The sequence below is a fragment of the Mytilus californianus genome, unplaced genomic scaffold, assembly GCF_021869535.1.
Source record: "Mytilus californianus isolate M0D057914Y unplaced genomic scaffold, xbMytCali1.0.p SCAF_2, whole genome shotgun sequence".
Taxonomy (NCBI): Eukaryota; Metazoa; Mollusca; class Bivalvia; order Mytilida; family Mytilidae; genus Mytilus; species Mytilus californianus.
In genome coordinates this window covers 11425198-11451192 of record NW_026262668.1, presented here as the reverse complement: position 1 = coordinate 11451192, position 25995 = coordinate 11425198, and the positions used below count along the sequence as shown (strand labels likewise).

The following is a 25995-nucleotide window of genomic DNA, read 5'->3' as shown; positions in this document are numbered from 1 at the left end:
TATACATTTATACATGCTTAGCTTTCAAATGTTTGGTTTTGAGCGTTCTTGATGATAGCAGATCTAGAAAAGCTCTTTAGACAAATCACATTTATAAATTTTTACTAACATACGTTATACAATACTGCATACTACTGCTTTACAGAAACTTAGAATTTACAGAAAACAGTCTTAAAATGATTAAACTACTGATATACGTATTATCCCATCACACAAGTTACAAGCAGCTGTATATCCAAGTAGATTTTATTCATCTATTTCATTAACAGTGCAGAAATTTGCTCGAGGAAATTTGAGTTTTGATACAATAACAAAATCTTTATCGTGTTTAAAACTGTAAGCAAATCAACATTAATCGTAAAGAAAAGAATACAAAATTCAATGATTTTACCATGACATCTTTAATATAAAATTATATGTGGTTTTAATGGCAACGAGACAACTCTTCACCAGAGACCAAAATGACGTAGACGTTTACAACTATAGGTCATCGTACTGTCTTAAAAAATGAGCAAACAACCCATACGGTATAGTAAGCTATTAAAGCCACGGCATGACAAAATGTTGAACAATTCATAGGTGGCTGTGAGATATCTTTTTTGTAATTTACTTCCCGTATTTAGTATCAAAATTCCACAATAAATCTGTATCTCTGTTGTTCTTTGAGTCATTTTAAAATGTCACGCTTATGACGACCAGAGTCGTCATTGCAAACATACGCACATTCGACTAAATAAGAAATGTATGTTCTTCATAAGAAAAAGCTAAAAAAAATCTTCGGAATCAATGCGTAATATACCCAAAGTTTGCTATTAAAGCAAATGAAAATTAAGCTGTCTATATATAGTTACTCAACATATATCCACTTTTCATAGGTGCTGTAGAATGTATGTCATGTAGCCGTGTAGCAGAACCTCATGATTGTGAAAACGTGGTTACATGTGCTCAACATGAGGTAACTTTTAGTTTATGTACACGATGTGCTAGATTGTGTATATACATGTATTTCATTTGTAGTGAACACTTTTAGTAAATAATACTAATAACTTACTGTTTACTGTAGGACATGAAAAAACTACAACAAATTAATGCTTTTGTAAAGAAAGTGACATATTTGATGCAACATATTTCATATTTACATTAAATATATATGGATACACATTAAACTATGTAGAAAGCAGTCATTATGTATTCTTTTTTTGTGAGGGAACTTGCAATTTATTTGAAATTCACCAAAAAAAAAACTTCTTAAATTTATGCTATCCTTTGGTGTATTTTTATGATCATTTAAAAGTAAGTTTCTGTAAATCTTCTGTCAAATACATTATAAAAATTAGTCTAGGGCAGAAAAAAACAGTTAAATATGATCAAACACTCTACACGGGTAACGTTTTTCAATATCAGCGTTTCTCTAATCGCTACATCATGTATAATACACTTTCAGCAATGTTTCACAGATTTCTACATTACTCCACAAGGTCACGTGTTCTATGATCTTGGATGTGCATCAAATAGGGTAAGTTTTAACTTATTGTTCGGAAGTATGACAGACCACTCGTCTAAACTCGACCGAGTCCGTTCCCCAATCTACTAGAAAGCGGATTCACCCGAGGATTGCAGATTGGATGCCAAACTCTTTTAAGCGTCTTGCTGAGTAGCGCATTTCAACTGTATCGAACTATTTTTTTTTTATTCGAATTGATATTTACATTTTTCACAGAAAATCGAGAGAAGAAATAGTTTTTTTTTATGAAAATCTATACTAAGTTTGAAAAAAGTAAGAGATAAAGAATCAAGAATGTGTCCATAGTACACGGATACCCCACTCGCACTATCATTTTCTATGTTCAGTTGACCGTGAAATTGGGGTCAAAACTCTAATTTGGCATTAAAATTAAAAAGATCATATCATAGGGAACATGTGTACTAAGTTTCAAGTTGATTGGACGTCAACTTCATCAAAAACTACCTTGACCAAAAACTTTAACCAAAAGCTTTAACCAAAAACTTTAACCTGAAGTGGGACAGACGGACGGACGGACGGACGGACGAACGAACGAACGAACGAACGAACGAACGGACGCACAGACCGAAAAACATTATGCCTATAAATGGGGCATAAAAAATAGACATAGTGAAACCAGCAGTAAATCGAACTGATTTGTAGAGCAATTTTTTTTACATTCTAAAGTAAAAGCCGGGCTTATATTTCGCTGTTATATGTACAGATCGAGATGAGATTAAAACTGTTCTCTTTAAATATTGATATTTCACAATTATAGTTTCTTTAAAAAGATCATTTCTCTTGCATGTAAATTTTTAAGTGTTATAACTTATATTGATCTCGTCGCGATATAGGCAATTTGTACTATAATTTAAGTAATCATCATATATAAAAGTTTATCCATCAAAGACAAGATTTTCTATCTTATTTCCTAATACTATTCTTATTGCAAGGTGTGTGATGCTTTAAATAAGTTCGGGAAGAGAGAAGTTAAACGGCAAGATGAAAATTTATACATCTGTCAGGAATGTTGTAACTCAAACCGTTGTAACCGATATGGATGTGGGGACCAGAGTAAGTACGCCATTTATACATCTGTCAGGAATGTTGTAACCGATATGGATGTGGGGACCAGAGTAAGTACGTCATTTATACATCTGTCAGGAATGTTGTAACTCAAATGTTGTACACGATATAGATGTGGGGACCAGAGTAAGTACGCCATTTATACATCTGTCAGGAATGTTGTAACTCTAACCGCTGTAACCGATATGGATGTGGGGACCAGAGTAAGTACGCCATTTATACATCTGTCAGGAATGTTGTAACTCTAACCGCTGTAACCGATATGGATGTGGGGACCAGAGTAAGTACGCCATTTATACATCTGTCAGGAATGTTGTAACTCTAACCGTTGTAACCGATATGGATGTGGGGACCATAGTAAGTACGCCATTTATACATCTGTCAGGAATGTTGAAACCGATATGGATGTGGGGACCAGAGTAAGTACGTCATTTATACATCTGTCAGGAATGTTGTAACTCTAACCGTTGTAACCGATGTGGATGTGGGGACCAGAGTAAGTACGCCATTTATACATCTGTCAGGAATGTTGTAACTCTAACCGTTGTAACCGATATGGATGTGGGGACCATATTAAGTACGCCATTTATGCATTTGTCAGGAATGTTGTATATTAAATGCTGTACACGATATGGATGTGGGTAGTCCAGAGTTAGTAAACCATTTAAATATGGATACGCGTTTGGCATCTATACATTATAAAGCGAGTTTTAGATCAAATTGTACTAATTAATACGAATGTTGTAAGTAACTAAAGAATAAATATGCAAGATTGGCTTCTTTACATTTGTCAAAAATACCGTAACTCAGAAAGATGGAACCACATTGGTTATTTACTAAAGCTTGAAAAAGAACTAGAACACTTCAGTTATTTAAATGATACAAAATATCTGCATAATCTCAGAACCCAACAAAAGTAATGTATTCTTGGGAATAAATTTTAATGTGATGTAAAGTCTTCATTTCAGGTAATTATTTTACATCGAATATGAAACTAACATATTTATACATCATATTTTCCATTAGAGCCTCTAATTCTGGTCGGTTTGGCTGTCTGAGCTCTTCTCACAGTTTTGAAGTGGCTATACATTTATATGTATTTCGTTGCATTTTTAAAAATTTGTTTTTCTTGTTTTACTTGCCATGGGTAAAATCATAATTTAGCATACATCATTGTTTTAAAGCAATATATACTGTCTATAGCTTCCATGTTTCGTTTACACCCTCAAATTTGAGTTTTATAATGATGCCCATTACGATGAAAACTTCTTTATTTACGTATAGTGTTAAAAGAAATAACTAACTCTAATTTAAATATGAATAATTTTTTTATTCTCAGATAAGTTGAATCGGACGATTTGTTACAGTTGTATTGACGTAGAACATCCCAGTAAATGTGACATAGCTGCCGTCTGCGACATAGATAAGGTATTAATTAAAAGCTGCCGTCTGCGACATAGGTAAGGTATTCATTAAAAGCTGCCGTATGCGACATAGATAAGGTATTCATTAAAAGCTGCCGTATGGGAGATAGATAAGGTATTCATTAAAAGCTGCCGTCTGCGACATAGATAAGGTATTCATTAAAAACTAGCGTCTGCGACATAGATAATGTATTCATTAAAAGATAGCATATGCGACAAAGATAAGGTATTCATTAAAAGCTGTTGTATGCGACATAGAAAAGGTATCCATTTAAAGCTGCCGTATGCGACATAGATAAGGTATTCATTTAAAGCTGCCGTATGCGACATAGATAAGGTATTCATTAAAAGCTGCCGTATGCGACATAGATAAGGTATCCATTAAAAACTAGCGTCTGTGACATAGATAAGGTATTCTTTAAAAACTAGCGTCTGTGACATATATAAGGTATTCATTAAAAACTGCCGTTTGCGACATAAATAAGTTATTCATTAAAAGCTGCCGTATGCGACATAGATAAGGTATTCATTAAAAGCTGCCGTCTGCGACATAGATAAGGTTTTCTTCATAAGCTGCCGTCTGCGACATAGATAAGGTATTCATTAAAAGCTGCCGTATGCGACATAGATAAGGTTTTCATTATAAGCTGCCTAATGCGACATAGATAAGGAAGGTATTCATTAAAAGCTGCCGTATGCGACATAGATAAGGTATTCATTAGAAGCTGCCACTATGCGACATATTTAAGGTAGTCATTAAAAGCTGCCGTATGCAACATAGATGAGGTATTCATTAAAAGCTTGCATCTGTGACATAGATAAGGTATTCATTAAAAGCTAGCGTCTGCGACATAGATAAGGTATTCATTAAAAGCTAGCGACTGCGACATAGATAAGGTATTCATTAAAAACTGCCGTATGCGACATAGATAAGGTATTCATTAAAAGCTTGCGTCTGCGACATAGATAAGGTATTCATTCAAAGCTAGCGTCTGCGACATAGATAAGGTATTCATTAAAAACTGCCGTATGCCACATAGATAAGGTATTTATAAAAAGCTTGCGTCTGCGACATAGATGAGGTCTTCATAAAATCTTGCGTCTCTGAAATAAATAAGGTATTCATTTTTACCTCAAATATCGCATTTTTGTTTTGTATGATCCACAGATTCTACTTGTCTGAATGTCTGTTATAATACTATAATCGGACTATGACTGTAACTTACAGATGCAAATGTTAAAATCAATAACCTTTTCCATTACTGTATATTTCTAGCAACTAGGTCTGTTTAATATATTCTATTACCCCAGATCCTTTATTGACATACAATGCATCGCAAAGGTAAATGTAGAAGAAGAGGTGGCGGAGTGCCAATGAGACAACTATCCAAAGAAAACAAAGGATGAGGATATAAACAACCTTGTATCACTATACGACCTTAAATCATGAGCCAAATACATTCTTTATATTATAAATAAGAAGATGTGGTATGAGTGCCATGAGACAACTCTTCATCCAGGTCACAATGTATAAAAAGTGAACAATTATAGGTCAAAGTACGACCTTCAACACGAAGCATTGGCTCACACCGAACAGCAAGCTATAAAGGGCCCCAAAATGACTAGTGTAAAACAATTCAAACAGGAAAACCAACAGTCTAATCTATATAAAAAACGAGAAACGAGAAACACTTATGAACCACACCAACAAATGACAACCACTGAACAACAGGCTCCTGACTTAGGACAGGTGCATAAAAATGCAGCGGGTTTAAACGTTTTAACAGGGGCCAACCTTCACCCTAACCTGATACAGTAGTGTAACATTACAACATAAAAAGACACGCTATAAAATATCAATTGAAATGTCTGAACTCGATCAAAAAGACATTTAAACAAAAACAAGTAAGCATACGCTGAACGAATAAGTTTTATCTATGACACAATATAAATACAATATTAATATAAAAAAAAAGGTAGGAACAGTGTCAAAAGGACGACTCTAACACCTGGGACAAAGCGGCGTTAAATAAAATAACTTACACAGGTAAAAATGAATATAATAATTTTGTTGTTAAGAGTACTTAAGTAAACATTTTTTTTTTTAAATAATAAATTTTTTGTTCACAGTAGGAGTACAGAAGTGAAATTTATAAGCTATAAAACCCGCTACATGACAACATATAAAACAAATTAAAAGAGAAAACCGACTGCTTCATTTTTGCTAAAAACAATAAGTTAAAAAAAATATGGCGACCAGTGAATTACAGGTTTCTGACTCAGGACAGGCACATATATAATGTGGCGGGGTTAAACATGTTTGTGAACCCCTAACCATGGATAGTGGCGAAACGTAACAACATAAGAGCTATCTTTAAAAAATCTTTAAAATGGGATGCTCAAACAAAAACAAAAAAACAAAAAACAAAAAAAATAACAAAAGACAAAAAACACTAATACCGATATAAGAGTACTCGCAGTGACTGAAAGCTAGTCAAAGCAAAAAAAAATAAAATCCTAAAAAATAAACCATGATTTTCAGTACACATACAACGGATTTAGTGTAAAGAAGTCATGAATCTGAGTAACTTTTCTTTCTACACCTGCTCGAAAATGCACATCGTGTTTATTTTTTGACAGACGCTTGGGTACTTAGTAATGTGATATGACATGATTTTCATTTGCCTCTCATTCCTATCAATCTTTACAATGTTTCTATGTTTTCTAGGAATGCTATACCAAACATTTCATCAATGACATGTTTTCCGATCGATACGAGATGGGATGCCAACACAAGGAGGTATTATAGTTAAACTTCGTATTCTCAATACAAGTTTTGTTTCTATATTATCATTAGAAGATATTGTTCGGTATTGTCACTGATGAGAAAGACTGAAATTTCCTTACTTTATTTTAGATATTAGCCTGTCAGAGGGATACATGTAAAAGATTTTCATCTTACAGAAACTTGCTGCAGCTCTCGCCAATCCCAATCTCTTCTCACAAACAATCTTTGGAATCTCATGCTTACAAACAATCTTTGGAATCTCATGCTCACAAACAATCTTTGGAATCTCATGCTCACAAACAATCTTTGGAATCTCATGCTCACAAAAAATGTGAGATGTCATGCTCACAAACAATGTGAGATGCAAAACATTTTTTGTCGAGCAAACATTTCTATTTGGTGAACTTTACACACAAACACGCATCCAGAGCATTGGAACCGAATTCAGATCATTATGTTCAGTTTTTGTAAATCTGTTTTACCTTTTAGGTGTTTCCGATATTAAAATATGTATTTCATATGTTAAATGCTACATAAGAATCAAAGGTACAATAATCCAAATCTTGTAAATCAAAGTGTGATGTTGCTTGCTTTTAAAGTACATGTTTTTTTAATAATACTATACTGTACAAAATATGATAGCTTTAAAAGATTGAAATATGAAATTTGAAAACTGTAACTTTATAGATGTGTAAAAAGATGATGGGGAAAGAGTCAATCATAGCTGGTCATCCAAAGGCCAAGAAACAAGTCATAGGAGGGTTTGATAACATTGATGTCTGTTATTATTGTTGTGATAACAATTTCTGCAACAAGAAAGACTGTGTTAATGGTAAGGCTTCAGAACTGTAAAATTCAAATTCAAATATGAGGGTTTGGATGGTGGTCCTTCATTTATTTCTTCTTTATTTTTAGCCATTTTTTCTTTATTCCTTATATATTTTGCCCATTATTTTCTTTTCTTCATATATTTTGCCCATTATTCTCTTTTCTTTATATATTTTGACCATTATTCTCTTTTCTTTATTTTGTTGACCTATTTTTCTCTATTTTTTTTATATTGTTTGCCTTTTATTCTGTACTTTTTGTCCATTGTTCTCTATTCTGTGAACCCCATCCAGACCCTCAAATATAGTGTGAATGCTTAAGCTTATTCGAAACTTCCAAAATGAAAAAAATGAAAAACAACTTGTGAAACACCATAAAAAGAAGATAAAATTTGTGCGAATTTTGAAATACACTCACGTGGTATTTACAACGAATTAAGGCCCAAATATAATAGTTGACAATAACAATGAGACAATTTTGAATTGAATAACTGGTAAATTATGTCTAAATATGAAGTATGTGTTAATGGTGTCCAAGCGTTAAGTAGCGAATATTTCATGCATATTCATGAAAAAAGGAACAAAAACATAGTAGGCAGTGGCGGATTCAGGGGGGGGGGGGGAGGAGTTCCGGGGGTTGGAACCCCCCCCTTTTTCTTGACGATCAATGCATTTGAATGGGGACATATAGTTGGACTCCCTTTATCCTGGGTTGGTAACCCCCTTTCTCCCGGGTTGGGAACCCCCCTTTTAAATATGACTGGATCCGCCCCTGGTAGGTTTAGCCTATGTCAAAATTATCTCCCCATTACGCCACCTAATTTTTATAATTGTAAAAATGGAAGCCATTGTAGTGATGACGTGCTGTCAAGTTAGCTCTTGAAAACCGATTAATTTATCCATATAGCATCATTACGATCCTTATATACCGTTGTATTTTAAAAGACAAATGTATCTACTAGCTATTGAGCATCATTTAATGTTATTTTATGCATTTGATCAACTTAAAACTATTGTCTGATCGGTTGTCAGGGGGAATTTTCAAAAATATTTAAAAAAAATCTAATTAAATATTTCGTGGAAGGGCAGAAAAAAAATTTCAGAGGTTGAAGACTAATTACCCTAGATAACACACACAAAAAAAAAATGAAGTTTTTTTGAATTTATGCATTTTTAAGATCCAATTGAAAAGTGTGTCGTCAAGAACTTTTAGTAAAAAATTGTTATTCGAACACACCTACTCTGTTGTTATGACTCATTAGAAAGGGTATTTCACTTGACCCATATATTTTATTTTCTAGTACTGTAAAGTTTTAATGTTATAATATCAACCTAGAGCCTAAATATATAAAAATAATAGAATCTGAAGCGAGATGATGTATCAAATATTTTTCTTTTATACGTTTTCAAGACAAAATAGTCATTTCAAACACGCCTGAACATAAAAAGGTGTACTCGACTTTCTCTTTTTGATGAAACTATTGCCAATTTTTGGGATTTTTTCCCAAAAAAACTGTCTCCGGGGGCAGAGATGCAAATTAATTTTTTAAAAAGATCAATTTATTATCTTTCTTTGGAATTTTTTTCGGCAAAATATATGCTTATGCAGAGAAAAAAATGAATGAACAAGTCAATCGTGCATGTGCCCCTCAAACATATATATACTGTTTAGTTTAGGAAAATCCTCTCAAACGGTCCTAATGAGAAAAATTCGACTGTAAAAGTAAATAACACAAAATTAATAAATGTACGTAATCTACTTATATTGTGTCATATAGCGGCGTGGTCATTCATATTCCGCAAGGTGCATGCATTTACTGATAATTTGACAATTTTGATATGGTTTAGAGATGTGTATTATTCTTTCCAACAGGACATCCTAGTACGCAACAAACTATGCAGACTAGTCCCATAACAACTACTGTGACAACGACAACTACAAAGAGAACAAATCCACCAACAACACCAGCGACGACAACAACAACTACTCAAAGAACTCATCCACCGACGACAATCACTTCTACTAAAGTAACACATCCACCACCGACAACTAAAAAAGTAACACATCCACCGCCGACAACTACAAAAGTGACACATCCACCGCCGACAACTACAAAAGTGACACATCCACCGCCGACAACTACAAGAGTGACACATCCACCGCCGAAAACTACAAAAGTGACACATCCACCACCGACAACTAAAAAAGTGACACATCCACCACCGACAACTAAAAAAGTGACACATCCACCACCAACAACGACAACTATCAAAAGAACTCATCCACCACCAACAACGACAACTACCAAAAGAACTCATCCACCACCAACAACGACACCTACCAAAAGAACTCATCCACCGACGACAACGACTACTACAAAAAGGACTACAACGCCAACACCAACTAGTATGTTATGCCCAGTTACAGTTGATATACAATTGCATTTTACTGACTGTATAAAAATAACGTGGTATGATTTCCACTGAGACAACTATCCCCCAGAGTTCGAAAAAGTGGATATAAGCAATTAAAGGTCACCGTACGGCCTTCAACAATTGAAAATCCATACCGTATAATCGGCTATTAAAGGCCCCGACGTGAAAACATAATGTGAAACAATTCAATCGGTAAAACTAACTTATTTACGAAAAACAAATATGTCGGACATTAAGAAAGACAACCACTGAACTACAGGCTCCTGACTTAGATCAAGCATATACAGAAAGTGGCGGGGTTAAACATGCTTGTGAGCGCTTAAAACTCCCCTAGCTTGGAACAGTGGTGTAACAGCACAACATAAGAACAAACTGTACAAAGTAAAAACAATAGACACAAAACAACGATTTAAAAGTATCTGCAATAACTGAAAGCTAGTTCAAAGCCAATTACAACTAATAAATACATCATGTTCTCCCAGACCAAAGTGTCAATCGGTACACATCTAACGGATTTAGAGTAAAGACGTCAGAAATAGAATATTTTCAAATGAGCGACATTTGCAGTGATTTCCTAATATGATATGAACGTCTTCAAACTCCCTTAAAGTACAAATCACAATAACAGAATACAAATAACAATAAAATGTGTTTGTATCATATTATACTTTTTGTAATCATTTGCTTATTATCGTGTTATATTATTGTTTTTTGTTTATGTGCCCTTATATGTGTATTATCGGTTACGTCTTGCATATCTCATTTACACTATGGAGTGTAATGTATTGCCTAGTTGAAATGAACATATAAATCCTTACACAAAAAAGTTCTTTCCTTATGCATATAATACAAACTGTAAACATATGTGTTTGAATAGGTCCTTCGTATTATATTAAGTTTACCAGGAAAAAGGTTTTTTGCACATATTTATATTGGAAATTTTCCTTTTATTTTGATTGAATTTGTATTTATTTTTTTCACATTTTAAAGTGAATCAGACCATTCACAGATATAAAGACTGCATCATAGTCCATGGCATCGTTATGATATATATATATAAATAAAAGTCTAAATTGAAAAACTATATATATATATATATAGTTATATCTGCAAGACGCTCGCGTATTTTAAATATGTTACATAATTGCATCTTTTCCTTAACACTAATGAATATTCGTACTCCATGTATACCTTACAACAAAATTATTTTTATTTGCCTGTGTACGTTATTCTATTTGGCGGCATTTTGTCCAAGGTTATGGTTGTCTTTTTGAAATTGTTTTACATCTAACCCCCTTGTTTTATCAATTTTGTATTTACATTGTGCCATAGATCAAATTTATTCGTTCAGTGTATGTTCACTTGTTTTTGTTAATATGTCTTTTGATTGAGTTAAGCCATTTCAAATGATATTTTATAGTGTGTCTTTCTATGTTGTGATGTTACACTATTGTTTCAGGTAGGGTGAAGGTTGGCGCCTATTAAAACGTTTACACCCGTTGCATTTGTTTGCACCTGTCCTAAGTCAGGAACCTGATGTTCAGTGGTTGTCGTTTGTTGGTGTGGTTCATAAGTGTTTCTCGTTTCTCGTTTTTGTCTCGCCTTGACGGAGTCAAAAAGCGAGACATAGGTATGCTGTTTCCGGCGTCGGCGACGGCGGCGGTGGCGTCAATAATGTATTAGTTTGTGATTAGGTCTAGTTCATGGTGAACCACTAGTGGTAGGTCAATAATATTTGGTATGCAGTTGTATTAGCATTGTCACATCTCATTACCATGGAGATTATTTGGCCCCGCCCCTCAGTCAAGGTCTTTTGACTTTGAAACTTTTCATAGTTTACATGTATTAGTTTTTGATTAGGTCAATTTATGGGGAACCACTAGTGGTAGGTCAATGATATTTGGTTTGCAGTTGTATAAGCATTGGCATATCTCATTTCCATGGAGATTATTTGGCTCTGCCCCCTTAGTCATGGTCTATAGACTTTGAAAATTTTGCTAAGTTAACTTGTATTAGTTTGTGATTAGGTTATTTCAAGGGGAACCATTAGTGGTAGGCCAATGTTAATTGGTGTTCAGTTGTATAAGCATTAGCACATCTCATTTCCATGGAGAGAATATTTGGCCCCGCCCCCTCAGTCATGGTCTAATTACTTTGAAACTTTTGCTTAGTTTACATGTATTAGTTTGTGATTAAATCAGTTTAAGATGAACTGCTAATGTTAAGTCAATGATATTTGGTATGCAAATTTATTGGCATTTGCAAGTATCGTTTCCATGGAGATTATATAGCCCCACCCCTGATCATGGTTCATTGACTTTGAAACTTTTACATAGTTTACAAGTTAATGTTTGTGTTTAGGTTTGTTTTAAGGGAACGACTTATAATCAGTCAATGGTATTTGGTATGCAGTTGTATTAGCATTGGCACATCTCATTCCATGGAGATTGTTTAGCCATGTACCTTCAGTCATGGTTCATCGATTTTGAATATTTGCATAACTTACATGTTAAAGTATTGCTATTTTAATTTCAACATTTGCATTATCAAAATTACAAAAAGGCGAGACAAATCTCTGTGATAACAGTTTATTTATATAGATTAGAACGTTGGTTTTCCTGTTTGAATGATTTTACACTAGTCATTTTTTGGGGCCCTTTATAGGTTGCTGTTCGGTGTGAGCCAAGGCTCCGTGTTGAAGGCCGTACTTTGACCTATAATGGTTTACTTTTACAAATTGTAACTTGGATGGAGAGTTGTCTGATTGGCACTCATACCACATCTTATATCTATATTCTATTAAGAAAGCGAGAAATTCAAATTGTTTTGAAATTTTTTTATATTTATGTGCATTAATATATATGCATTTTAATTATAATCCGTATCCACCAAACAAATTTCAAATTTAGTTAAGCTCTTAATGTACAGATATAAAGCATTTTTTTCAAATTCAGTATGAAAAAAAAATCACAGAACTAAAGATTTAACCCATCAGGGGTTATTTATAATGGACTTAGTTCTATACAATTTTGTTTGTAGAACCAGCAGCGCTTAATTGTTATTATTGTGAATACAGCAGCCATGAGAAGGAATGTAACCATACTACAAAATGTAATCTAGGTGAAGATGTAAGTAGTACACCCAAGTACATATACAGTTAGATTGGTAAAATATACAATTGGAAAATCCGTTTAAATTAAAATTATAGATACGTGACATAAGTAAACTATCGACCAAAACCAAAATTACACCGGAAGTGTATATTTGAGATTATCTGATATTCTATAGGCCAATTGTGCCAAATAAGCCTACATTTGCTCAAATCTTTCCAATTTTCTTTACGACACTACTTGACTTATGTTACGGTTAAATTACTTCAGAAAGTCAAACATAGTTTGTCTTTTGAATTGTTTCACATTTTGCTATCCCGGGCCCTTTTCTAGCTTACTAAAGGGTACGGGGTTTGCTCATTGTTGAAGGCTGTACGGTGACTTATAGTTGTTTACATGACATTATAGTGTCAACATTTTTCAATTACATGACAGACTCGATGGAATCCACTGAAAAATGTAGAGTTCTGCCATACAACACAGTATTTCCATCTTTTGAGAAAGAAACATTAAGGTTTTCAACATTATAAATATAGTAGAAATTAATGAAACAAGAGAAATGTAATGAATAAAAATTTCCACTTCAGCAATGTTATTTGAGTAGAGTAGATGGCGGAGCTGATAACGACAATCTCTGTTTCTACAAGATGGGTTGTATGACAAAAACCGTAAGTTCCTCTTATGAATCAATTGGTTTTTAAACTTTGGAACTATAGGTCCGACTACAGGATCGATTAACAATATGTTAGCTGTAAAATATGGGAATCTTTGATATTTGATCTCTTTAATTTCATAAAAACTGTTCATTCAAAAATTGAAAACAAAATAAAACAAAAACTCGTATCAATCAAACAAACAAACATGAGTTAAGCCCTTTTCAACTTATTTTCATAGTTTGTTCATATTTTACTATAACACCACTGTCCCAGATAAGGGGAGGGTTGGGGGCCCGATAAAATGTTTAACCCCGCCGCATTCTGTATGTGTCTGTCAGGAGCCTGTAATTCAGTGGTTTGTTCATTTTTTAAATATAAATCAGGCCATTAGTTTTCTCGTTTGAATAGTTTTACATTTGTCATTTCGGGGCCTTTTTTAGCTGACTATGCGATATGGGTTCTGCTCATTGTTGAAGGCCGTATGGTGACCTATAGTTGTTAAATTCTGTCATTTGGTCTCTGGTGGATAGTTGTCTGATTGGCAATTATACAACATTTTCTTATTTTTATAAACAAGAAAATGAACAAAATAGCCCTCCCCCAAACAAAAGCGATAAAAAAGTAAAATAAAAAAAACAAAAAAAAAACATATGATTAGGAAATAATAAAAAAATCTCTAAGAATCCGGAATATGAAAAAAAAGAATAAACATTACCCATTTGAATAAATTTGTAAACATGTCGTCACCTAGACTGTTATATAAATAAAAGGAGATTTCTGCTTTACCTTGAGATGTGGCTATCGTAGCTTTATGGAAATAAGGACGTTAAAGTTGTTTTTATCATTGCTATCAAAACTTGAAGCACTGCATTGAATATACTTTATATGAATAATTGCAAATAAGATGTTGCAACATGGAGAAATTATGCACTGCCAACCTATGCACTTGGTTAATAATCCCAACACATCCAATCATATTGCCAATTATTTTTAAAGTCATAGTAAAATTGTTACAAATACTTTCTACAGAGTCCTAATTCACTACAAAATGTGGAGCACCCCTTCAAACAATAATTATGACAGTTTAAAAAGAATCTGCAATCATGAAGAATATCTGTTATATAAACAATTAAAACAAATCTACGGGGTTGGACAAGAAGTCACTGCTGAAAGAAGTTTGAATATCGAAAGATTATTTCAAGGCCTGCAATCGTGAACAACTATAGTCGTCTTAAAACAAACAAAGAATGTGGTTCTAATATATCCTATTTTGTTGGTTTAGTTGACAAAGATATTTAGAAGGACAGTCGAATCAACTCTTTCTGGTGAGCGTGTTGGATGTAAGAATATAAACCAAACGTTTTGTATGTCATTTCCTACAAACGCTTTTATATGATATTTTATAATAATCGTATTAGATAACTGGTTTTTCTTTTTCAGGACTGTCACCATTACCGTTCGGCCATCCACAACAATGGAAAAGCAGTGATGGCAATGGATACGATAGAATATTTTGAGTGTTGTAGACATAGCAATTGTAATAATCATGTTGTACACAAGCATCCGCAACGATGCAATCCATTAACTACTATCAGGCCATAAACAATCTCTAAACAATGTAAAGAATGCAATAAAAACTATCTGACATTTGATTGAAAATGAGTTACCATAGAAACAGCAAGCAATAAGAACCATTGTTATTTTTCCCTTCATTTTGCAAATAATTCTTCTGTTAAAAAATAAAAAGCGGACTATACCGAAGTAATATTAAAGCTGACAACGCCATTGCAAAGAAACGGAAAAAGACCAAAAGACAGTCTACAAAATATATATAAAACTAAAGAAGATGTCTTCGATTTCACCACTTGGAACCCTTGGTTTAAAAGCTTACTTGCAATCAGCAATCCTCTAACAAGGAAATCATGATAGGATATGCAAGCTCTGGAATATCATACCAACTGATAGATTTATACTTCATATGCAGGCATTAGGTATGCTTTCGTATCTCGACGTCTAGAAATTTTAATGAAAGTCCATTTAACACAGAATTTTAAATTTTACGACAAACGATATGATTTAAATTTTCCTTTTGTGAACTTTATATTTTCATGAAGTAACATTAGGTCCGAGTACACAGTTATCGTCCTTTGATTTTCGTTGTCCACGAATAAAGTCCCTAGTGTGGACAGTGTGTTGCTTGCCAATTTTTTTAGTACCCCTTCCAAATGTATTCCTTCATGTTTTATGCCTCAAATAGCAAGTAGGGGGATGAAATTACACTGTAAAAAAATTTGGGTCATGAATTGTAAAGTAAAGTAGTGATTTGGTCCAGCTGAAAAAGGTTAAAAATTAGCACTTCGGAAGCTGTCAAAAGATTTCAAGACCCCCTTAACATAGAATTGTCCATATTTTGAGTTAGAGCCGATGAAGTTTTCTATAATTTTGATATAATTTGTCCCAAAAGTAGTACAACACACTGTAAAAATATTATTGAGAAAGCGCAGGTGGGATTTTTTTTATTTTCATTTATTGTCTAAAAGAAATGCACTACGAAATAACTGTGTACTCGGACCATTACAGGAACACTTGCGTATGGAGTATAATATATCTTACAGTTGATACGATATTCCAGTGCAGTTCCCTTCATGATAGAAAGTTGCTACTTGGAATATAGGGGAAAATGAATGCTTTCACTTCCGGAACACATAAAGTTTTTTGGTTGGGTTCTTGTTACTCAATTTTAAGTTTCCCTGTGCTCTTTTTGTGGACAAGTTTTTGTATGTTCGCTTTTTTGTCCCTTGGTGCAAGGTGAGGCCTGGACTATTGCACATCGAATTCTAAATACTAGTACGTCTGTTAACATTGTAAGAGCTGAAGCATTTCTCAATGGGGTTTAACAAAGTTTATTTCAAAGGTTTACATCAGAAATACTCGCGGAAATTTTCGAAAATCATCACTTGTCGAATATTGGGTGGGTGGGGTATGCCCCTTGAAAATGTGAATAATATGGAAAGTCTTCATTTCATATATCGGAAAGGCTTATTTGTTGTTAAAGTTCAGAATTCTGAAGATGTTAGATTAAGTTTGTAAATTATATAATGGTTCTAAAACTCGGGATACAATTTCCTGAGACGATGTTGAACTCTCAGAATTGTCGCTGTTTTCGGTATTCTCTTTTAAAGGAAAATAAGGCATAAGGTGTATTAATTCATAACAAAAAGTCCTTATGAAACTAAAAGCTGGGATCAGTGCTTTTATCGCTTTTCTTTATCTCAAAGTCATAGTGAATTCTTCAACATGAGGCAAAAGGTCACATTTCACTGCAAGTTCAAGACGACCCTAGTTCGGCGTTAGTGGAAAACTTTGCTAGATGTCGGCAATCCTGCATATGCGCATTGGTGAACACACATTCATTACGTGAGGTAATATCAACAAGATAAAGGAAACAACTGCAACACATATTTATGTGACTCCATGGTAATTTTTGTCATCTTTTATACCGACAAAAACAGCTAATCTGCAAGATATTTTATCTACGTTCCACAATTCATCATGTACTGTGTTACAAAACTAGATGAAGCCGACAAGTAAAAACATAACTCCACCAATGAATGGAATATTTTATATAGCCAAGATGGCCAAGTTGTCTATGCAATGGATATTGACAGTGCATGCGGAGTTGCCACAATGTCACAGACGCGAAAAGTCTAATACTGCTGAGGAAAGGATAAAACTTTTCTGCCGCATTATTAAACCATCATTGTTGCAGTAAACTCCCGACAAAGAGCATGTAATTAGTTGTGTTAGCAGATGCGTAACTCTGAGCTTTCCAATTGAAAATGTACATGTATATGCATAAACACATACATGAAATTGAGAATGGAAACAGAGAATGTTTCAAAGAGACAACAACCCGACCAAAGAGCAAAAAACAGCCCAAGGCCACCAATGGGTCTTCAACACATCGAGAAAATCCCGCACCCGGAGGCGGGTTTCAGCTGGCCCCTAAACAAGTATATGCTACCACTAATTTTTATATCAAACAGTGCTGTGCTTGAAATACAGACGAAGAACAAACAATTTCTATACCACATTTCAAAGAAGGGTGGACATAGGGGTCTCTGATTCACGTTCCTCCTTCCCTCCATCTACTTCCAATTCCCTTCTTTTCTCCTTGATGAATAACGATCAAAGAAACTTTTCAATCATATCTTTTTTTACTCTCCTTTTTCTCCCGGTTCAAGTCTCCTCACTCGCAGGTTCTCTTATCACTGTCCAACCCTCTTAAACAAAACGGGCCTTTATTCCATCAAAAATACTAGTTTATTCTGTTCTTTTTTTTTAACAAACTTGATTATCAAGAAAATGGAAGAAGTTGATTAGAAATTGACTATTAGGGTCGATTAAAAACAACCTTTATGACGAAAAAATATGATTTCAGCTTCCCAATTGTGAATTTTCCATCTCTATGTTGCAACATATGGATTATATGTCTCCCAGCTGATATGATAGAAAATGTAAGCTCTGATTTTTTTTTATAGAGGGTTCCTACTTTTAGGGAAGCTATTAAACCAATGGTTCCAAGTGACTACATCGAAGTAATCTTTTCCAAATTTGACATATCGAAGTAATCTTTTCAAATTCTGACGGACGTCATTACGAGTTGGTTAACCGTTATGGAATATATGTTTTCCAGATGACGACAAATATGTTTCAACTATCGTAGCCACAATCCCGTCCTCTTTTTCTCGAAAGAGACTTCACCGAATCAAACATGTCACCGAGTTTGTATCTACATGAGGTGCAGGATCTGCATACCTTTCCGGAGAAATTATGATTACCCCCGTTTTTTTGTGGTGTTTGTTTTGTTTATACTTTAGTTTTCTTTGTTGTGTTTTGTCTACTGTTTTTCGTCTTCTTGTCGTTTTCTTTTCTTTTCTGTCATGGCGTTGCCGATTTGTCATCGACTTATGAGTTTGAATATCCCTCTAGTATCTTCTGTAGTTTATGAAGAGGCCATTCGTTAGAACATAACAGTTTGTAAATTAGGTGCGTTCGAAGTGTTTTTATGGAATTACCTTCCTCTGGAAAGCTCAAACCCAACAATATAAAGCCAAATGAGGTTTAAATACTGGAATACTTGAGGAGCGACATGACCAAATTGAACCAAAAATTTACCAAAGATCAGCATATGCCTTAGAGAGTTGGAATCTTAGTTTCTATATTTATCAATTATATGTCTTTATACAACTTTATACCATTTACGAAATATAGTTCAACGTATTATCTCAGGTATTTCATCCTTAGTATTCTTACTAGATCAAAATAAAAGCAGTGTTCCTTGCTGTTACTTGCAGTTTCGTTTAGTGACCTTTTGTTTTTCAAAACTATACTATTTCAGTGGTTTTATGTTCGGCATTGACTTCAGACTCAAATTCTATCCGTTAGATGTATACAGGACTCTCACGTGGGGAAGCAGCTGGGGATTTTTCTGACGGTGTGTAAGCAGATGAACGTATTTCATGTTTGCGCCGGTTCAATATTATTTTTAGTTCAATTTGAATTTTACAAAGAAAACACTGTTAAAATAGCTGTGCTCATAGCCAGTAGATTAATATCACGTCATTCGAAATAGATTCAATTGCAATGAATTTATTACATGATTAAATATATAAGGGGAAAAAATATCGGAAACACTTTTATACAGAATTAAAAAAAAATACATGTATCTTTCTGAAGGCATAATGTTAGCAGAAAAAAAAAAATAAAACTTAAAGTTCTCCACTTGTGCTACATTGAAATTGTTACTACGGGATACATTTCACACTTTTTAAAAGGGTGTAACCACTGAAAATATATAACAAGACTGTGTTACTTATTTTTGTAATAACTATCCAGTTTTTAGCTTCATGTTTCAAGTCTAATATATATCTGTACCTTACTACACCGGGATTGGCGTCAAAGATTAAATTAGAAGACATCAGTATCAGCCAAAACATACGCATTATGACAGAACAATGTTCACAATAATACAATTTTCATAGAAAAAACAATTTTTTTCGTGTTGATAAAATAAAAAACAGAAACATATATATTTGCATAAAAACTCAGCGGAAATAGAACGTTTTTCTGGAATATCATTTATCAGGTACGTTTAAACGGGTTGAGGAATGAACATATTTCATTGTAAACATCCAAGAAAATACCGAGATGGAGAAAGCCAATACAGGTGTTTTTTTCTAAATTTTGACTTTTGTTATTATGAGTTGGATTTAGGTTTGATATTATTGGTAAGACATTTAAGTGACAGTTACTCTGCCGACCAATAAAAACCAAAGATAATTATGTATAACCATACACAAGTGTTGTAGGGGACAAGGAAACTTTGATAGTTATATGATTGTCTATAGATAGGTATTAAGTCAACCTGAAAAAAGATTGATGTGTCCGTAATTTCTAGCTTACTCGAACATATGAAATGTAGATTTACATAAAAACAGCAATTTTTATACGTGTGCATGCAAAACAAATTTCTTGGTAGAGGGGTCTAAATACAGCACAAACAAAATTTTCCAAAAGACCAAAAAAGTGAAAAAGTATATTTTAACAAAACGCATTTGACTAGCAGGTCGAACAACGGATGTTCTTAAACCCTGCTGACTGCCATGGCGATTGCCAAATAAACGGATCACCAGATGTAACAAAATGGATCTTAATTATTAATTTAATACCAAACAGAAAACAATAAACTTGCGGAAAAGATGATATACCGCAAACATGAGGTGCAAAAATTTGTAAATCAAATTTTTTATAGCGATACCTGAAATCAAAAGACTAGGCTTCTTTATATTCATTTTCTTCACTTAAATGTTTCATTAATATATTTATTCTAATGTTTAGGAATAAATAAACAAACCTACACGTGCAGTGAGCGTTGCACAGATTGTGTCGCGTAGAAATGCAAATCGCTTGTTAAAAACTAATATCTACAAATTTCAATTCATTTCGTTTATTCTAATAAAAATATATGAAGTGTTTTTCTTTTATTTACTTATTTAAATAAGTCCCGTATTAACGCTTACTCTATTAAGGTTGATAAAGTGTTTCATGAGGAGGCAATATACCAGTATTACATATATCTTTCGTACAGCAGTATGAACATGTAAAATCGGACTTGTATAAAAAATTCTCGTCGTAGTAAGTACACTGGTCATTAAACTTTTTGTTGCCGGTTTTTGTTGCATCGCAAGTTGCCCCACTTGCACACCTGTAATTGAATAAATTATCATATAAATGAACATTGTCGTTTGTTGCTGTATATCATATTTGTTTTTCGTTCATTATTTTGTACATAAATCAGGCCGTTAGTTTTCTCGTTTGAATTGTTTTACATTTGCCATTTCGGGGCCTTTTATAGCTCACTATGCGGTATGGGTTTTACTCATTGTTGAAGGCCGTACGATGACCTATAGTTGTTAATTTCTGTGTCAGTTGATCTCTTGTGGAGAGTTGTCTCATTGGCAATCATACCACATCTTCTTATTTTTATATAATGGCAATACCTAGTCCAGCATTGGTTCATATGCGTATTATGGTGATTAATTTCACTAGAAACAATATGGAACTGATGTGTTCGGAGTGAAAGAACTCGTCCTTTTATTTCCGCAAAGCTTGCGTTGCAGACGACGTAAATAAATGACTGGCCAATTATGTCAATCAGATGCCAAGTTTATTTTTTATTGAAGCTACTAATTTGGAGCGAGGAATAGCTGTCTTATAAGCTTGAATTTCTTCCTGCCATTTAACTATTTTGTCCGTAACTTTCATTTAAAAGTGCCTGTACCACGTCAGGACTATTGCAGTTTCTTTTAAATGTTCAAGTTGTCAATAACATTCTTCCTGCCGAAGGTCGGTTGTTCTCTCCAGGCACTCCAGCTTCCTCCGCCAATAAAAACTGCAACCGACGATATATCCAAGAGTAATATAAGTGATAAACACCAACAATCAATCAATCAAGATAATGCTGAGCAGAAATTGTGTACTTCATATCTATGTTTGTTAATATTTTGTTTATTTATCATTTGCTATATACCAGTTATAGCGAATAAAATGATAATAAAAAACACACCCACTAGTCTTTTTATGAAGTTGCTTTTCTATAATGTTCATTCTTTTGAGAGAAAAAAAAATGTTTATAAAAAAAATAAGTTTGATGTATTGCAGCGAGTTTAACTATGCTATAAATACAATTGAATTTTATGAAAATAACATACCCTTTGGTCGTCTCCCTGTACCCGTTGTTGTAGTTAGCAAAATGTGTGATACAGTAGGGTGTCGAACCGGAACAGTCCTTTAATATTTCCTGTGATGATGGTGATGGCTTGATTAAACACTCAGCTGTTAAAAATAAGTAGTCCACTATTTCAAATACTTTTTAAATGGAGAAATACAACACAAGCGACATGATAATATACATTATACAAAAAATAACAGTAAATTAGTATATAATACACTACGTAATGAAGTGAAAGTTTTATTTCTTCTTACAGAAGACCGTTACTCCCCGAGAGTATCATCAGCTCGGTAGTCAGTTTTATCGGTACTGACATGACTTATAACATAATTTTTTCTCTAAAATTCCCCGTTGATAATTTAGAAGTTATTAAGAAATTAAGGTTCCAACTCCCTAGGGCAAAGTTGCTAACATCAACATCATTTGGTCTATGGTGGAAAATCGTTTCATTGGCAATCATCCCACATCTAATAATTGGATGAATTTGTTCATTCTTTTAGGTGTCTTTTGGGCCCTAACGTTTCTACGCATTTATACATCCCTGGCTTTCAAATGTATGGACTTGAGTATGCTTGATGACGACAAATCCAGAAAAGCGCTCCAAACGCACCAAGTTCATAAAGTGTTATTTTTATTCAAAAGATATACTATTTTCTTCAGTAATCATCTTTTTCATTTCTTTTTTTTTATCGCTGATAACTTTAGAATATTGTTTTTTTTTCTACAGTGCAGATGTCCTAGACTTCGAAAAACATACACAAATCCAATGTATTATCGGCATGCTAAAACAATTTAGATTCAATTCCACTGACACGGAACTGAACATACCCGACGATTTGAATAAAGAAAGCATGGGTCATCCAAGTGAAATTGCGTAAAGAAAAACGATTAATAGTATATAATAAAACAATACCTGTTTTATATGAAATAAAATAAAAAGTTATTACTTGTAGTTGTATTAGTCGGTGTAGGTAAGGTTACGTGTCCCGTGTACATAGTCTCGTGTGGAGGAACTATTCTTCCATTACATTTGTCTTTGGTACAACAGTAAGTACATTTAAAGTCAGACGTGTAAAGTTGATCTTCGCTAAATACACTACACTGACCACTTGCTGTATTTATTAAAGACGTCTGACACTCATTAGCGCTGGCACATCTATAAGCATGAGTATAAGAAGAAAATAGTCAAGAAACAAAATGGTTAACAAACCTGTCTAGATTTTTTAATCTTTTTTAACCCTAAAAGTCAAGTATAACTAACTGTTACACTAACATAATGGAAATATTATGAATGAAGTTTACAAAAAGCCATTATCAAAAGATCGTGTCTTCCTGTAAGGTATATAATATTGCTGGAAGAAGTCTACTGTTGTTTACAGTCTCCGATATACGTTATGACTATATACATCAGCAGGTAAAATGCTTTGGAATAACTTTCAATAACTGAGAAAAATCTTTTATATGTTATTATATATTGCTGGTTTGTTTGTATTTATGTTTTCCCCTCTGGTATACCGTTGTTATAGAGTAAAGTGTTTTCCCGTATTGTATACCGTTGTTATAGAGTAAAGTGTTTTCCCGTATTGTATTGCTTTTTAAAGCATGTCCTTTAATTATCATCTGTATGTTCATTGTTCCATTTAAAGTGGAGTGATGTTATCTCTTAAAAAATAGTTTAACTCCGCTATACGTGCTTATCCCAAGTCTAGAACCTTGTTAGTGGTTTCCAATTTTTTTTGGAGGTTATTTGGAGAATTTGGTGTTAAAAGCAGATCTTTGATAGTTTGCTGTTTTATTATTTCATAACTTTTAAGACTAGGTGCCATTTATGGCTTTCCATATTGCATAGACACATTTCTTTTATTGAAAACTGTATGTTGACTTTGGTGTCTCTTGTTTATGTGTGTTGTGTGGGTTGCTGAAATAACGACATATAACACATATTTCCTGTTTCGCAAAGAGTGTTACGTTTTTCTAAGTGTAAAACATTTGTATTAACACTGAAAAAAAACCCAGTTAGTTTTTAAAACGGAGTTGTATCATATTTATGAAATATTAGCTATGCAATAAGGATACCGTTTAAATTGATCCTGTATTTTTATTCACAAGTTGCAAAAAGTGTTCAGGAAAATAGTATAAATAGCATGAGACTTACCCTTTATAAATTTCCCTATAGCTTTACATAACACGAGACTTACCCTTTAGTAGTTTCCTTGTAGCTTTACATAACATGACACTTACCCTTTAGTAGTTTCCTTGTAGCTTTACATAACATGATACTTACCCTTTAGTAGTTTCCTTGTAGCTTTACATAACATGATACTTACCCTTTAGTAGTTTCCTTGTAGCTTTACATAACATGATACTTACCCTTTAGTAGTTTCCTTGTAGCTTTACATAACATGATACTTACCCTTTAGTAGTTTCCATGTAGCTTTACATAACATGATACTTACCCTTTAGTAGTTTCCCTGTAGCCATTAACATAGTTATGTAAATAAGTTACACAATATTGTGTGCTTCCAGAACAGTTGGTTAGTTTGGCTGCCGATACAGGAGAAGATTGACTAAAACATTCAGCTGTAAATAAATCATTCAATGTACATACAAATATATAGATTCACTTGGCAAACAAACATTCTGAAAATCAATATCTAAATTAGGGGAAGTGTATTATCGGTTACATACAAAAGGTTTTCTTGCATCTCACCTACCTACTTAAAGATCTAAATAAACTTGATAAGAATGGTCAAACACCTGACAAAAAACTATTGACAATGGAACCTTCACCGAGCTGCTACATGCTTCTATTTCCATACATTTGATATGAACTGTCCATTTTCGTCAGTCCAGGTATTTCATGTGACAGGATCATAAGATAATGTTGACAAACGTAAGAGATAATTATTACAATCTACACAATATTTCAATGTGTTAGTCGTAATTGTACTCGTACTTATTGATAAGGTCAGATATATAAAGTACTAACAGAAAACTAGGTGTTCCTTTTAATTCAATTTAGGTCACCATACCTAGGAAATTTAAGCAGATTGATTTTCTCATGTGAAATATATGCCAAAATAGACTAACAAACATGTTTAACCTCGTCATATTCTGTATGGTCCACTGGTGTTTCGTTGTTTGCTGACAATAATTGTTTTTCCTTTCATAATTAGCTTTGTCAACCAGGTCATTATTTCTCTCCTTTAAAATGCCTCATATTTTGTTATCAGAGGCCTTGTATAAAAGATACAAGGGGGTAATATCGAGTGTAAGTTTTGCTCATTGTTGAAGGCTGTCCGGTACCCTGTTAAACATTTATTTTTAGTTCTTTACATCTTTGTCCTTACGTCTTTATTGATAAATTGACTGAATGACAATAACATCACGTCTCTTTATTTATTGACTGAATGACAATAACACCACGTCTCTTTATTGATAAGATGACTGAATGACAATAACACCACGTCTCTTTATTGATAACTTGACTGAATGACAATAACACCACGTCTTTTTATTGATAAGATGACTGAATGACAATAACACCACGTTTCTTTATTGATAACTTGACTGAATGACAATAACACCACGTCTCTTTATTGATAACTTGACTGAATGACAATAACACCACGTCTCTTTATTGATAAGATGACTGAATGACAATAACACCACGTCTCTTTATTGATAAGATGACTGAATGACAATAACACCACGTCTCTTTATTGATAACTTGACTGAATGACAATAACACCACGTCTTTTTATTGATAACTTGACTGAATGACAATAACACCACGTCTCTTTATTGATAACTTGACTGAATGACAATAACACCACGTCTCTTTATTGATAAGATGACTGAATGACAATAA

The 25995-nt window shown here is 33.6% G+C and overlaps 1 protein-coding gene and 1 long non-coding RNA gene across 9 annotated transcripts; one reads left to right on the top strand and one right to left on the bottom strand.

The window, feature by feature from the left end:
- The first annotated feature begins 879 nt into the window (after window positions 1-879).
- Window positions 880-15479, top strand: LOC127729234 (mucin-2-like). Its single transcript, XM_052236975.1, has 10 exons — window positions 880-955; window positions 1445-1516; window positions 2458-2578; window positions 3930-4018; window positions 6743-6814; window positions 7490-7634; window positions 9503-10036; window positions 13105-13193; window positions 13763-13843; window positions 15272-15479. Exons 1-10 carry the CDS (start codon window positions 890-892, stop codon window positions 15431-15433), a joined length of 1431 nt encoding a protein of 476 aa, XP_052092935.1. The 5' UTR covers window positions 880-889; the 3' UTR covers window positions 15434-15479.
- A 5345-nt stretch (window positions 15480-20824) lies between these two features.
- Window positions 20825-24960, bottom strand: LOC127729248 (uncharacterized). Of its 8 annotated transcripts, XR_007994554.1 has the most exons (5): window positions 24839-24960; window positions 24581-24704; window positions 23072-23280; window positions 22105-22228; window positions 20825-21098 (listed from the first exon to the last, which is right to left on the bottom strand). It is a non-coding gene; the product is annotated as an uncharacterized LOC127729248 (long non-coding RNA). The 8 variants fall into 8 exon arrangements; XR_007994553.1 differs by having other exon boundaries at window positions 24581-24955; XR_007994555.1 differs by lacking the exons at window positions 24581-24704; window positions 24839-24960 and adding an exon at window positions 24538-24552.
- Window positions 24961-25995: the final 1035 nt, after the last annotated feature.

Bases quoted from the DNA above. Each gene is read 5' to 3' on its own strand.
- LOC127729234 (XM_052236975.1), top strand. From the start codon at position 890: ATGTCATGTAGCCGTGTAGCAGAACCTCATGATTGTGAAAACGTGGTT. The intron at 956-1,444 runs GTAACTTTTAGT...ATACACTTTCAG, and splicing joins TTACATGTGCTCAACATGAG to CAATGTTTCACAGATTTCTA. The intron at 7,635-9,502 runs GTAAGGCTTCAG...TCTTTCCAACAG, and splicing joins CAAGAAAGACTGTGTTAATG to GACATCCTAGTACGCAACAA.